At 45.3% G+C, this 12151-nt stretch overlaps 1 protein-coding gene across 1 annotated transcript in view; it reads left to right on the top strand.

Moving 5' to 3' along the window:
- The window catches only part of mns1 (meiosis-specific nuclear structural 1), a 34224-nt gene that overhangs the window by 149 nt on the left and 21924 nt on the right, over nucleotides 1-12151 (top strand). The window contains exon 2 of the mRNA XM_070858336.1: nucleotides 10633-10854. Coding sequence (XP_070714437.1) covers nucleotides 10633-10854 — 222 coding nt within the window. The remainder of the gene's footprint in view (nucleotides 1-10632; nucleotides 10855-12151) is intronic.

Raw genomic sequence — 12151 nt, 5'->3', positions numbered from 1 at the left:
TGTGTGTTTGTGTGCGCGCGCTGACACCGGGTCCTTGTTACCGGGCCTGGCGGCTGTCAGTTCCCCAACAGCCCGGGGACTTGCTGGTTGTTGGGTAGAATTATCTTCGAGTGGCACAACAAGGGTTTCAAAATGCGGAGGAGATGCAATTGTCATCAACGCGGTGCTAACCCTTTATTAGGAAGTATATTTTAATCTGCTCTGTGCTGCAGTAGGCACCCAGTGTCCGCTGGTGCCGCAGCCAAGCGGCCAAACTTCATGTGTGAACCTTCAAAATGAGCCGGCTGTTGCACCCACAAGTGGCGAGGGACATGGTCCGAACCCAGCAGGCACACACCTCGCAACATCTTGCTGACTAGCTGTCAGGAACGGGAACCCTCCGGCTGCTGGTGCTGCCCCAGCCGAATTGGGGATTGAACCAGGGGCCCTTCCTCCTCAGAGAAGCTCAGCTTACTTACTCATTGGATACACCTACATTCATCAAGTGAGCGAGTGTTGGTGAATACTTTGAACATTACAATTAAATGCTGAGGGTTCGACGGTGTACTTACTCTCAGTGTCGTTCCTTGCATTTACCATGACATTTAATCAACAAAAAAGAAAGGAGACACCCAACGATTGATCAAAGAGATGGGTTTTAAGGAGAAGGGATGTTTTAGAGAGATAATTCCAGTATGTAGTGCCTAGGTAGCTGAAGGCACAACTGCCAATGGTAGGGTGAAGGCACGTGTAGTCAAAATCAAAAGCTCGGGGTGGTTAGAAATAGGGAGGGGTGAGGCTATGGTTAGAAATAGGGAGGGGCGAGGCTATGGTTAGAAATAGGGAGGGGTGAGGCTATGGTTAGAAATAGGGAGGGGTGAGGCTATGGAGGGTTTTTTAAAAAAGAATATTACATTTGTGGTGTTTGTGGACTGAGAGCCAATGAGGTCTTGGTGATATTGGGCAATCTCAGTGCCACCTTTTTTAGTTCAATTAAAATAGTCCCAATTCAGATGCGTTAGCAATTTGTGACCCCAGTACTTAATTACCAAATGATCCCTGTCCTGTAGACCTATAATGGTTCTAAATTAATTATTGGTACCCATCAGCATGAACTAACTATCCAAATCGATTCAGCTGCTACTGATGCATTATCATCTCATACTAGGATAGTTAAGTTTTCTTTAATAGGTCAGTGAGGACAGGGGTGATGGGCAAGTGGGATTTAGTGTGTGATAGGATACAAGCAGCAGAGTTTTTTTAATGAGAAAAAGGTTGGGAGACCAGCCAGGAGTGTTTGAATAGTTGAGTCTGGAGGTGATAAAGATATGGATGAAGGTTTCAGCAGCAGATAGGTCAAAGGCATCCAATCACAATTTATACAAAGGTCATATTTTACGCTGTCCAATCAGATATTATGGCCTCTGCCGCAACCACTCCCTGTGGCAAAGCTTTCACACTCCCAATCGTGCTCTGCAGAGATTTCTCTCATTGCCAACTCCCCAATCAGAAGATTAATGTTTCCCTATTTAATTTTTTTTGAAAGCCTTTATTAAATCTCCTCTACCCTGACCCACTTGACATAGTTCCAATATCTCAAATCTCTCCTCATATCTATAATTTCTCATTCCAGGAACTATCCTTATGCAAGTAGTGAATAGGATAATGTGCCACAGGACTAACAATTTAAATATTGTTATTCACTCAATATGATGTGGGTCACAAAATAATTACAGATAAGGAAGACTATTTGGCCCATTTCAATTCATGCATCCAGAGAGATCCTAGCCTCCTCTCCCGTCCCCACCCCGCCCCCACAGATGTATGGTAAATGCCACATTGACAAACAACTACTTCTAGATAGATAGATTTACTAGTTAGATTATAAAGCAACAACAACAACTTGTATTTATATAGTACCTTTAACGTAGTAAAACGTCCCAAGGCACTTCACAGGAGTGTTTTTTTTAAAAAGCAAAAAAATTTGCCACCGAGCCACAAAAGATGAAATTACAGCAGATGACCAAAAGCTTGGTCAAAGAGGTAGGTTTCAAGGAGCATCTTCAAGGAGGAAAGAGAGGCGGAGAGGTTTAGGGAAGGAGTTCCAGAACTTGGGGCCGAGGCAGCTGAAGGCATAGCCACCAAAACGGTTGAGCAGTTATAATCAGGGATGCTCAAGAGGGCAGAATTTGAGGAGTGCAGATATCTCGGGGTAGTGGGTTGTGAGGCTGAAGGAGATTACAGAGAAGGAGGGGCGAGGCCACGGAGGGATTTATAAACAAAGATTTAAATTTTGAAATTGAGGCGTTGCTTAAAATCAGGGAACATAGCAAGATCCTGATGGGACAATACAAATAACATGACTTTAAATAAGTTTTCAGAGCTTATTTCATGTACAGACTGCAGATCACGGGCTCAATTTTTAACTCACAGACGGGATTGCAGCAAAGTGAGTGGCAAGCCCGACTGGGGGCAACAGCAGGTGGGCTCAGCCAATTTAAACTGTTGGTCTTCGAGCATGCTGCTTGCTGACTTCCTGACAAAAACTACTAGGCAGTAATGGGAACATAGGAACATGAGTAGGCCATTCAGTCCCTTGAGCCTGTTCCACCATTCAATGAGATCATGGCTGATCTGTATCCTAACTCCATTTACCCTCATTGGCTCTATATCCCTTAATACTCTTCAGCAGCAAAAATCTGTCGCTCTCAGACTTAAAATGATTAATTAAGCTAGCATCTACTGCTTTTTGTGGGGGAGTTCCACACTTCTACCATCCTTTGCATGAAGAAGTGTTTCCTAACTTCTCTCCTGAATGACCGGACTCTGATTTTAAAGTTATGTCCCCTTGTCCTGGACTCCCACACAAGCAGAAAAAGTTTATCTCTATCTACCCTATCAATTCCTTTCAAAATTCTAATAAATCTCAAATCAAACCACCCATTAACCTTCCATATTCCAAGGAATACTAGTTTATGTTGTGTATAGAAGAACTTCACGAGGCTGAGTACTGTGAGCTAAACTTAGTGTGACCTTAGTCTTCTTTATTACAACTCCAGAGTGCCTAAACAACATGGCAGCCAACCTTTTATACTGGCCCTGCACGTGTGTGCAGGTGACCATTAGGACTCCCACAGTTGCGCCCTCTGATGGCAAGTATTACATAGTTACATACATAACATCACTTCCCCCACACCCCCCCACCCCCCAAAGTCTTCAGTACAAGTTGAGGCGATCTGGGGCCCCGCTCCCTGGTTGATCGTCTAAGTTCAAACCCTGGCATGTGTGAGTTGGCCGGACCATTGCTGCACTGCACCGCGGCTGGTCTGACCGGAATGTCAGGAACGGTGGGTTCATCCTCGTGATTGACATAGAGGTCGATTGCTGGTTGGGTGTGTGTTGGTGGATCGTCGATGGTGATGTCCTCTTCAAATCGTTCCTGGTTGTCAGTAAATTGCAATTTGGTCTAATCTAAATGCTTTCTGCACATTTGGCCATTTAACAGTTTGATTATAAACACCCTTTTACGTTCCTTGGCCAAAACAGTGCCAGCAACCCACTTGGGACCATGAACGTAATTCAGGACAAACACAGGGTTATAGACATCAATGTCACGTGAAACAGCCACGCGATCGTGGTACATGTTCTGCCGGTATCGCCGGGTTTCCACATGATCATTAAGATCCGGTTGGACTAGGGAGAGTCTGGTTTTGAGGGCTCCCTTCATTAACAATTCTGCCGGGGCAACCCCGGTGAGCGAGTGTGGTCGGGTCCGGTAACTGAGCAGAATGCGAGACAAGCGGGTCTGCAGGGATTGTTTGGACTGCCCGCTCTGCTTGACCGTTGGACACGGGCTTAAACGGAGCAGACCTGACATGCTTGATGCCATTACGGGTCATGAACTCATTGAATTCCGAGCTGGTGAAACACGGTCCATTGTCGCTGACAAGGACGTCGGGCAAGCCATGGATAGCGAACATGGCCCGGAGGCTTTCAGTGGTGGCTGTGGACGTGCTGGATGACGTGATTACGCATTCAATCCATTTGGAGTAAGCATCCATAACTACTAAACATCTTTCCTAGAAAGGGGCCGGCAAAATATACGTGGATCCTGGACCACGGTTTGGAGGACCATGACCACAGACTCAGTGGAGCCTCCCTTGGTGGATTGCTCAGTTGCGAGCAAGTGTTGCACTGATACACGCATGACTCCAAGTTGGAGTCAATGCTGGGCCACTAAACATGCGACCTGGCAATTGCCTTCATCATGACGATGCTTGGGTGGGTTCTGTGAGGGTCGCGTATAAATGTTTCCCTGCCTTTTTTTGGAAAAACCACGTGATTACCCCATAAGAGACAATCCGATTGGATGGACATTTCATCTTTGCGTCGGTGCAACGGCTTAATTTCATCTTGCATCTCCCCGGGAACGGCCGACCAGTTCCCATTTAGAATGCAACTCTTTACGAATGATAACACAGGATCCTGGCTGGTCCAGGTCCTGATCTAGCGAGCTATGATGGGTGCCCCCTCACTCTCAAAAGCATCCATGACCAGTAGCAAGTCTGCGTGCTGCGCCATTTCAACCCCAGTGATGGGTAATGATAGCCGGCTGAGAGCATCGGCACAGTTTTCAGTGCCTGGTCTGTGGCGTATAACAGTCATAAGCGAATAATGTTAATGCCTATATTTGGATGCGGGACGAAGTGTTGGTATTTATACCTTTGCACTCTGCAAACAGTGAAATGGACGGCTTGTGGTCAGTTTCAAGCTCAAACCGAAGTCCAAATAGTTATCGGTGCATTTTCTTAACCCCATATACACATGCTAACGCCTCTTTCTCGACCATACTATAGGCTCTCTCAGCCTTAGACAGACTTCTTGATGCATTTGCAACCGGTTGGAGGTTGCCCGATACATTGGCTTGCTGTAACACACAGGTGACCCCGTACAATGAGGCGTCACAAGCTAGCACTAAACGTTTACATGGGTCATAGTGTACAAGTAACTTATTTGAACATAGCAGGTTCCTGGCCTTCTCAAAGGCTGTGTCTTGAGATTTGCCCCAAACCCAGTCATCACCCTTACGTAGCAACATGTGCAAGGGCTCTAACAAAATGCTCAACCCAGGTAGAAAGTTACCGAAATAGTTGAGGAGTCCCAGGAACGAATGCAGCTACGTCACATTCTGTGGTCTGGGTGCATTCTTGATGGCTTCTGTCTTTGAGTCAGTGGGCCTGATGCCGTCTGCTGCAATCTTTCTCCCCAAAAATATGACTTCTGGCGCCAGGAAAACACACTTGGAGCATTTCCGCCCGAGTCCCACTCTGTCGAGGCAACTTAGAACCTCTTCCAGGTGTGTAGATGTTTGATGGTGTCGCGACCAGTGATCAGGATGTTGTCTTGAAACACAACGGTGCGCGGAACAGATTTCTCTGGAAAATGGCTGGAGCCAAGCGAATCCCGAAAGGGCACCCGTGGTATATAAACAGCCCTTTGTGTGTGTTGATGCACGTCAGTCTTTTTGAAGATTCAGCCAGCTCCTGTAGGCGGAGGTTAGGTCCAACTTGGTGAACGACTTCCCCCTCGCTAACATTGCGAACAGGTAACCTGCCGTGGGCAGCGGGTACTGGTCCTGTAGTGAGACTCAATTAATCGTTGCCTTGTAGTCTCCGCAGATTCTGACTGTGCCGTCACTTTTCAACAGTGGAGCAATTGGACTGGCCCACTCATTGAACTCGACTGGCGATATGATTCCTTCGCATTGGAATCTGTTCAGTTCGATCTCGACTTTCTCCCTCATCATGTCCGGAGCCGCCCGAGCCTTGTGATGGGGCCTAGATGGATCTGTACCTTGGCACCTTGAAGTTGCCGATGCCTGGTTCGAATAGCGAGGGAAACTTGCTCAGCACTTGAGCACATGAGGCGTCATCCACTGAAGATAGTGCTTTGATGTCATTCCAATTCCATCTAATCTTTTCTAGCCAGCTTCTGCCGAACAGCGTTGGGCCATTGCCTGGAACAATCCACAATGATAGGTCATGCACAGCTCCATCATACGATACCTTCACTGCCACACTTCCAATGACTGGTATGAGCTCTTTGGTGTAGGTTCGCAGCTTTGCATTAATCGGGCTCAGTTTGGGCCTTTTTGCTTTATTGTCCCACAGTTTCTCAAGCCTTCTGGCTCATTATTGACTGACTCGCATCCGTGTCCAACTCCATGGATACTGGAACTCTATTTAATTTGACTTTCAGCATTATAGGAGGGCTCTTGATGGTGAAGGTATGTACCCCATACACTTCTTCCTCGGGTTGAATTCCCTGTGCTGCGTGATCCATGCTGGATCGATCATCCTCTGCCATGTGGTATGTCGCAGCACGTTTGCACATTCGCTGGAGGTGCCCCATTGTTGTGCAGCCTTTGCAACATAATGCTTGAATCGACATTGATGGGCCCGGTGATTACCCCCGCAGCGCCAATACGGTGCTAATGGATTTACATTCACCCCCGATGGCGGACTCTGAGTCATCACAGGTCTTGCAGCCGCAGATGTATAGGCCCTGCCACATGCAGTTCGGCCTGCTAGCGACGTCATTTTATGCACAGTACTTGCCGGTGAGCTTCGATGTTGAGAAGATATCTGTTTGGTGTTATCGTCCGTGGTCATGCACGCCTGGACAATCGCGATGGCCCTGCTCAGGTCTAGGGTTTTGGCAGCCAGCAATTTTCGAAGAATGACCTCGTGGCTGATGCCCAGCACGAAAAAGTCCTGCAGCATTTGTCCCAAAGCAGCTCCAAAGTCGCAAGGTCCCGCGAGGCGTCTCAGGTCGGCGACATAATCTGCCATGTCCTGGCCCCCAGAGCGATGGTGCATGTAAAAACAATATCTGGCCATGAGGATACTCTCCTACGGCTTGAGGTGGTCCCGAACCAGCATGCACAATTCTGTATATTCCTTTTCCGTTGGTTTTGTCGGTGCTAGCAGATTCTTAATGAGGCCGTATATTTTAGGCCCACAGTCGGTGAGGAGAACCACCCTGCGCTTGACCGCGTTAGTGACTCCTTCCAGCTCATTGGCCACGAAGTACTGGTCGAGGCGCTCGACAAAAGCTTTCCATTCATCACTAACTACGAATCTCTCTCATATTCCAACGGCAGCCATGGTTGCGTGAAGGTTCGTATTCTGTTACTCGTCGCCAATTGTTGTGTATAGAAGAACTCCACGAGGCTGAGTACTGTGAGTTAAGCTTAGTGTGACCTTAGTCGTCTTTATTACAACTCCAGAGTGCCTAAACAACATGGCAGCCAACCTTTTATACTGGCCCTGCACGTGTGTGCAGGTGACTATTAGAACTCCCGCAGTTGGGCCCTCTGGTGGCAAGTATTACATAGTTACATACATAACAGTTTGTGATGTATGTAAACTTTATAATAGTGTAAGACTTGCCACCAGGGGGCGATACCTGTTGGAGACCCAAGGGTCACCTGCACACCTCGTGCAAGCAAGTACCAAAAGTTGTCTGCCATGCTGCTCCTTCACTCTGGAGTTTGATTAAGGAGACTAAGGTCACATCAGTTTGAGCTTACAGCACACAGTCTTGTGGAGTTATTCTGAGCATAACAGTTTATGTAATCTATCCTTATAATTCAACTCTTGGAGCCCTGGTAACATTCTGGTACATCTGTGCTGCACTCATTCCAAGGCCAATATATCCTTTCTAAGATGCAGTGTCCAGAACTGTACATAGTACTCCAGATGTGGTCTAACCAAGGCATTGTAAATATAAACTTTCTCCCCTTTATATTTTTTATATTATAAATTGTGCGAAGATGTTGCCCAGCAGTGAAAATCGGGCAGCAGGAGGCCACCGGCAGCAGCGACCCAGATTGATGGTCCCCAGCGGTAGATTAGTGCTTCCGGTGCGGTTTCCCAGTCAAGGGAAGGGGCAAAGCTCTGGGCAGCGATGGCCCAGAAGGAAACTAAATGGAAATTTAAAAATCATACCTTGCTTGGGCCTCTTCTGGCCCTTGTTGCTGTTCCCAGCAGATTTTGCTTGGCGAGGAAGCACAACTGCAACCCGCTCAGGCCTCGGGATAAAAGACCGATCGGGCCCCGATTACTTAATTGGTGCCTGATCTACATATCTAAGAGGACCCTGCTGGCTTTGGGTGGCTTTTGCTGCCTGCAATTTAAAATTGAGGTGGGAAAGGTGTGGGTAAGCAATTTTTAACTGCTCCCTTGGCTGGTTTCGGCTCGGGGTGGGGGGCGGTTGGGGGTGAATTTGAACACTGAACTGAGGATACATAATGCTTGTTTATGTCAAAAGAAACCTTTTGTGCCATCAACTGTCTTCTTTTCAACGGTCAGATTAGAATTTAATGCATTCATTGACCCTCCAAAGTTTGCAAGCTCATGCATATTAACACCTCAAAAAACGATTGACCGAGTGATCTTCTAAAACAAATAAATAATTTCTGAACAGTTGTAACATCAGCGAGGGAAGTCATCTAGGATGGATGACTCTGATTGAAATGTCGCTGAATTGGGAGCTGTTTCGTGTTTTGGCTGCTCTTTTGACATAAAGATAAATTAGATTTTCTGAATGAAAGTTATGGAAGCCAGTTTTTAAAATATATTTACACTGTTTTGCTAAAATCTTATTAATAAAGACATAACAGAAATTTTCCTGATGGTGCAATGTTTTGTATTGTCGTGGCTGTTATGGTGGAGATTAGTTGGCAAATTGTCTTCTCAAGGTCTGGGGCACAAAGAAGCGGCTGCAGTGTTGTGCGTCTTGCCACCATGCACAATAGGGCTGGACAGGACTGCACAGTTAGTGATTGTAATGGTGAGCTGTGGCTTCAAACTTTACTGCACGCCCTTAGTCATGCTGCAGTGCTGACCTTTGAAGATAGTATGTTGCAGTGGCACAGAAGGCATTCATCACAATCAACTGGTGCAGTACCATCCTTTGATTCCCTGGATTCTGGGGAGGTCCCAGCAGATTGGAAAACTGCAAATATAACGCCCCTATTTAAAAAAGGAGGCAGACAAAAAGCAGGAAACTATACACCAGTTAGCCTAACATCTGTGGTTGGGAAAATGTTGCAGTCCATTATTAAAGAAGCGATAGCAGGACATTTGGATATGCAAAATTCGGTCAGGCAGAGTCGGCATGGATTTATGAAGGGGAAGTCATTTTTGACAAATTTGCTGGAGTTCTTTGAGGATGCAACGAACAGGGTGGATAAAGGGGAACCAGTGGATGTGGCGTATTTGGACTTCCAGAAGGCATTTGACAAGGTGCCACATAAAAGGTTACTGCACAAAATAAAAGTTCATGGGGTTGGGGGTAATATATTAGCATGGATAGAGGATTGGCTAACTAACAGAGAACAGAGAGTCGGGATAAATGGTTCATTCTCTGGTTGGCAACCAGTAACTAGTGGGGGGGTCGCAGGGATCAGTGCTGGGACCCCAACTATTTACAATCTATATTATCGACTTGGAAGAAGGGACAGAATGTAACGTAGCCAAGTTTGCTGACGATACAAAGATGGGAGGAAAAGCAATGTGAGGAGAACACAAAAAATCTGAAAAAGGACATAGACAAGCTAAGTGAGTGGGCAAAAATTTGGCAGATGGAATATAATGTCGGAAAGTGTGAGGTCATGCACTTTGGCAGAAAAAAATCAAACAGCAAGTTATTATTTAAATGGAGAGAGATTGCAAAGTGTCGCAGTACAGCAGGATTTGGGGGTACTTGTGCACAAAACACAAAAGGATGGTATGCAGGGACAGCAAGTGATCAGGAAGGCCAATGGTATCTTGACCTTTATTGAAAAGGGGATGGAGTATAAAAGCAGGGAAGTCTTGCTACAGCTATACATGGTATTGGTGAGGCCACACCTGGAATACTGCGTGCAGTTTTGGTTTCCATATTTACGAAAGGATATACTTGCTTTGGAGGCAGTTCAGAGAAAGTTCACTCGGTTGATTCCGGGGATGAGGGGGTTGACTTATGAGGAAAGGTTGAGTAGGTTGAGCCTCTACTCATTGGAATTCAGAAGAATGAGAGGTGATCTTATTGAAATGTATAAGATTATGAGGGGGCTTGACAAGGTGGATGCAGAGAGGATGGTTCCACTGATGGGGGAGACTAGAACTAGAGGGCACGATCTTAGAATAAGGGGTCGCCCATTTAAAACAGAGATGAGGAGGAATTTCTTCTCTGAGGGTTGTAAATCTGTGGCATTTGCTGCCTCGGAGAGCTGTGGAAGCTGGGACATTGAATACATTTAAGACTGAAATGGACATTTATTAAACTATAAGGGGTTATGGGGAGCGGGAAAAACGGAGCTGAGTCCATGATCAGATCAGCTTTGTGCATTGTCTGCTTGGAGGGTATGCAGTCAAACTGATGTGGATAAAAAAATCATCTTAATGCCAATCGAGAACTTTATATCCTCTTGTAAACAGTTACATTCACATTCGTCTGGAGAACTGTTGGAATGACCAATAATATTCAAATAAATCTTGAAACCGGAAGTTTATTTGTCTCCCAGGTTGCATTTTAGAAAAGGGAATTATTTTTGCTAAACATGTGTCAATGTTTTAAAATGTATATTTTCTTTTTTGTAATTAACAGGCACATGCTTGCCCGGTTAATTTTGAGGCCACTCGACAGCATCAGATTATGGAAGGCATGAGACAAAAGGACGAAATGTTTCACGATTATATTAAAAATTTGAATGAAGAAAAGGCTGTACTTGCCAGAATGAAGTGTGATGAATTAGCAACAAAGAAGTACTTCCAAAGGAAATTTCAGGAGATGGAACATGAAAAATTGATGGAAGAAGCAATTTTAAAGGTAAACAAATTGCTAGAGTTTTTACTTGAATTTTATTATGTATTAGTCATTATTTAATAGTTTTTGATTTGTAAGGACTGCATTCATTATCTGAAATAGGATCTCCTAGTGTTTTCTAAGGAATTCTATAAATAAGGCTGATTTTTTTAAAGTCTTCAGGCAAACACTATCTTTTGTTATCATTCTGGTGTTACACAGCATTCAGCCACATGGCAGTAATCAGACTGGTGCATTTAAAAGTACTTCCACTCTTGAATAACTTGTGCTTCACAAATATACATAAGGAAAAGGAATACTGAGGCCAAGAAGGAGGAGATTAGGAAAGCGGCCAAAATATTAGTCGGAGATGACTCTTGAGGATTTGAGAGGTAGGAGCAAAGAGATTTCAGAAGGGAGTTTCAGACAGTGGGACCAAGATAGTTGAAGCTTTGCCACCACGGTGACAAAGCAAGTGGGGATGCATGGAAATGAAAGGAACCGAATGTTCTGGAGGGCATATCGTGCTGGTAGCAATTGCAGAAATAGGCAGGGCAAAGCTATGGAGGGATTTATAAAGGAGACAAGACTTTAAATGTAATGTGTCAGGGGACTGGGAGCCAGTGCAGGTTAACAAGGACAGGGCTGCTGGGTAAGTGAGACTTGGTGCTGGACAGGACACAAACGGCTGAGTTTTGCACAATCTGGTGGAGGATGGGAGACAGAAATAAGTGGTCTTGGTGATGGATAGGGTTTGGGCTTTAAAGCTCCGTTTGGGATCAAACATGGTGCCAATATTGCATATCATTGCTTGCTGCAGGGCTATAGCGTCTATTTCTGTCAGCGATGTTGAACCAGCAGCACCAGTTTAAAAATTAGGATTTGAGGAAAACACTTTTGTGTTTTCAGAAGAAATGATGGTACTCTAAGATTACACACTTCATTCTCTAGTCTGTATGCGTAAAGCTGTTCTTAATGTTAGCTGTTATTTATGGAGAAAGAGTCAGACTGAACACTGAGCTCAAAGTAAAGTGTGACCGAAGTCTTTTATTGCAGGTCTCCAGAGTGCCTCACCAACCTGTGAGGCCTCCTTAAATACCTGTGCTCCCAAGGGATTATAGGATCCCTTGGGACTCCAGGGGATGAGCCCGCTGGTGTCTGTACAGAGTAAATACAAGTGTACATATATAACATTAGCACTCATACATTCACCTTTATGGGTGGAATAAATAATTTTCTCCATAAGGCAGAGCATGATTCAGATTTTATAGCTAGACATTGGCCCGAATTTTGCCGTGGGTATGACAGTGAGTACACCGTC

This window comes from Pristiophorus japonicus, chromosome 17, assembly GCF_044704955.1.
Source record: "Pristiophorus japonicus isolate sPriJap1 chromosome 17, sPriJap1.hap1, whole genome shotgun sequence".
In the NCBI taxonomy this organism is placed as follows: Eukaryota; Metazoa; Chordata; class Chondrichthyes; family Pristiophoridae; genus Pristiophorus; species Pristiophorus japonicus.
The sequence above is the reverse complement of the archived record's forward strand: the minus strand, read 5'-3'. Positions and strand labels throughout refer to the sequence as shown.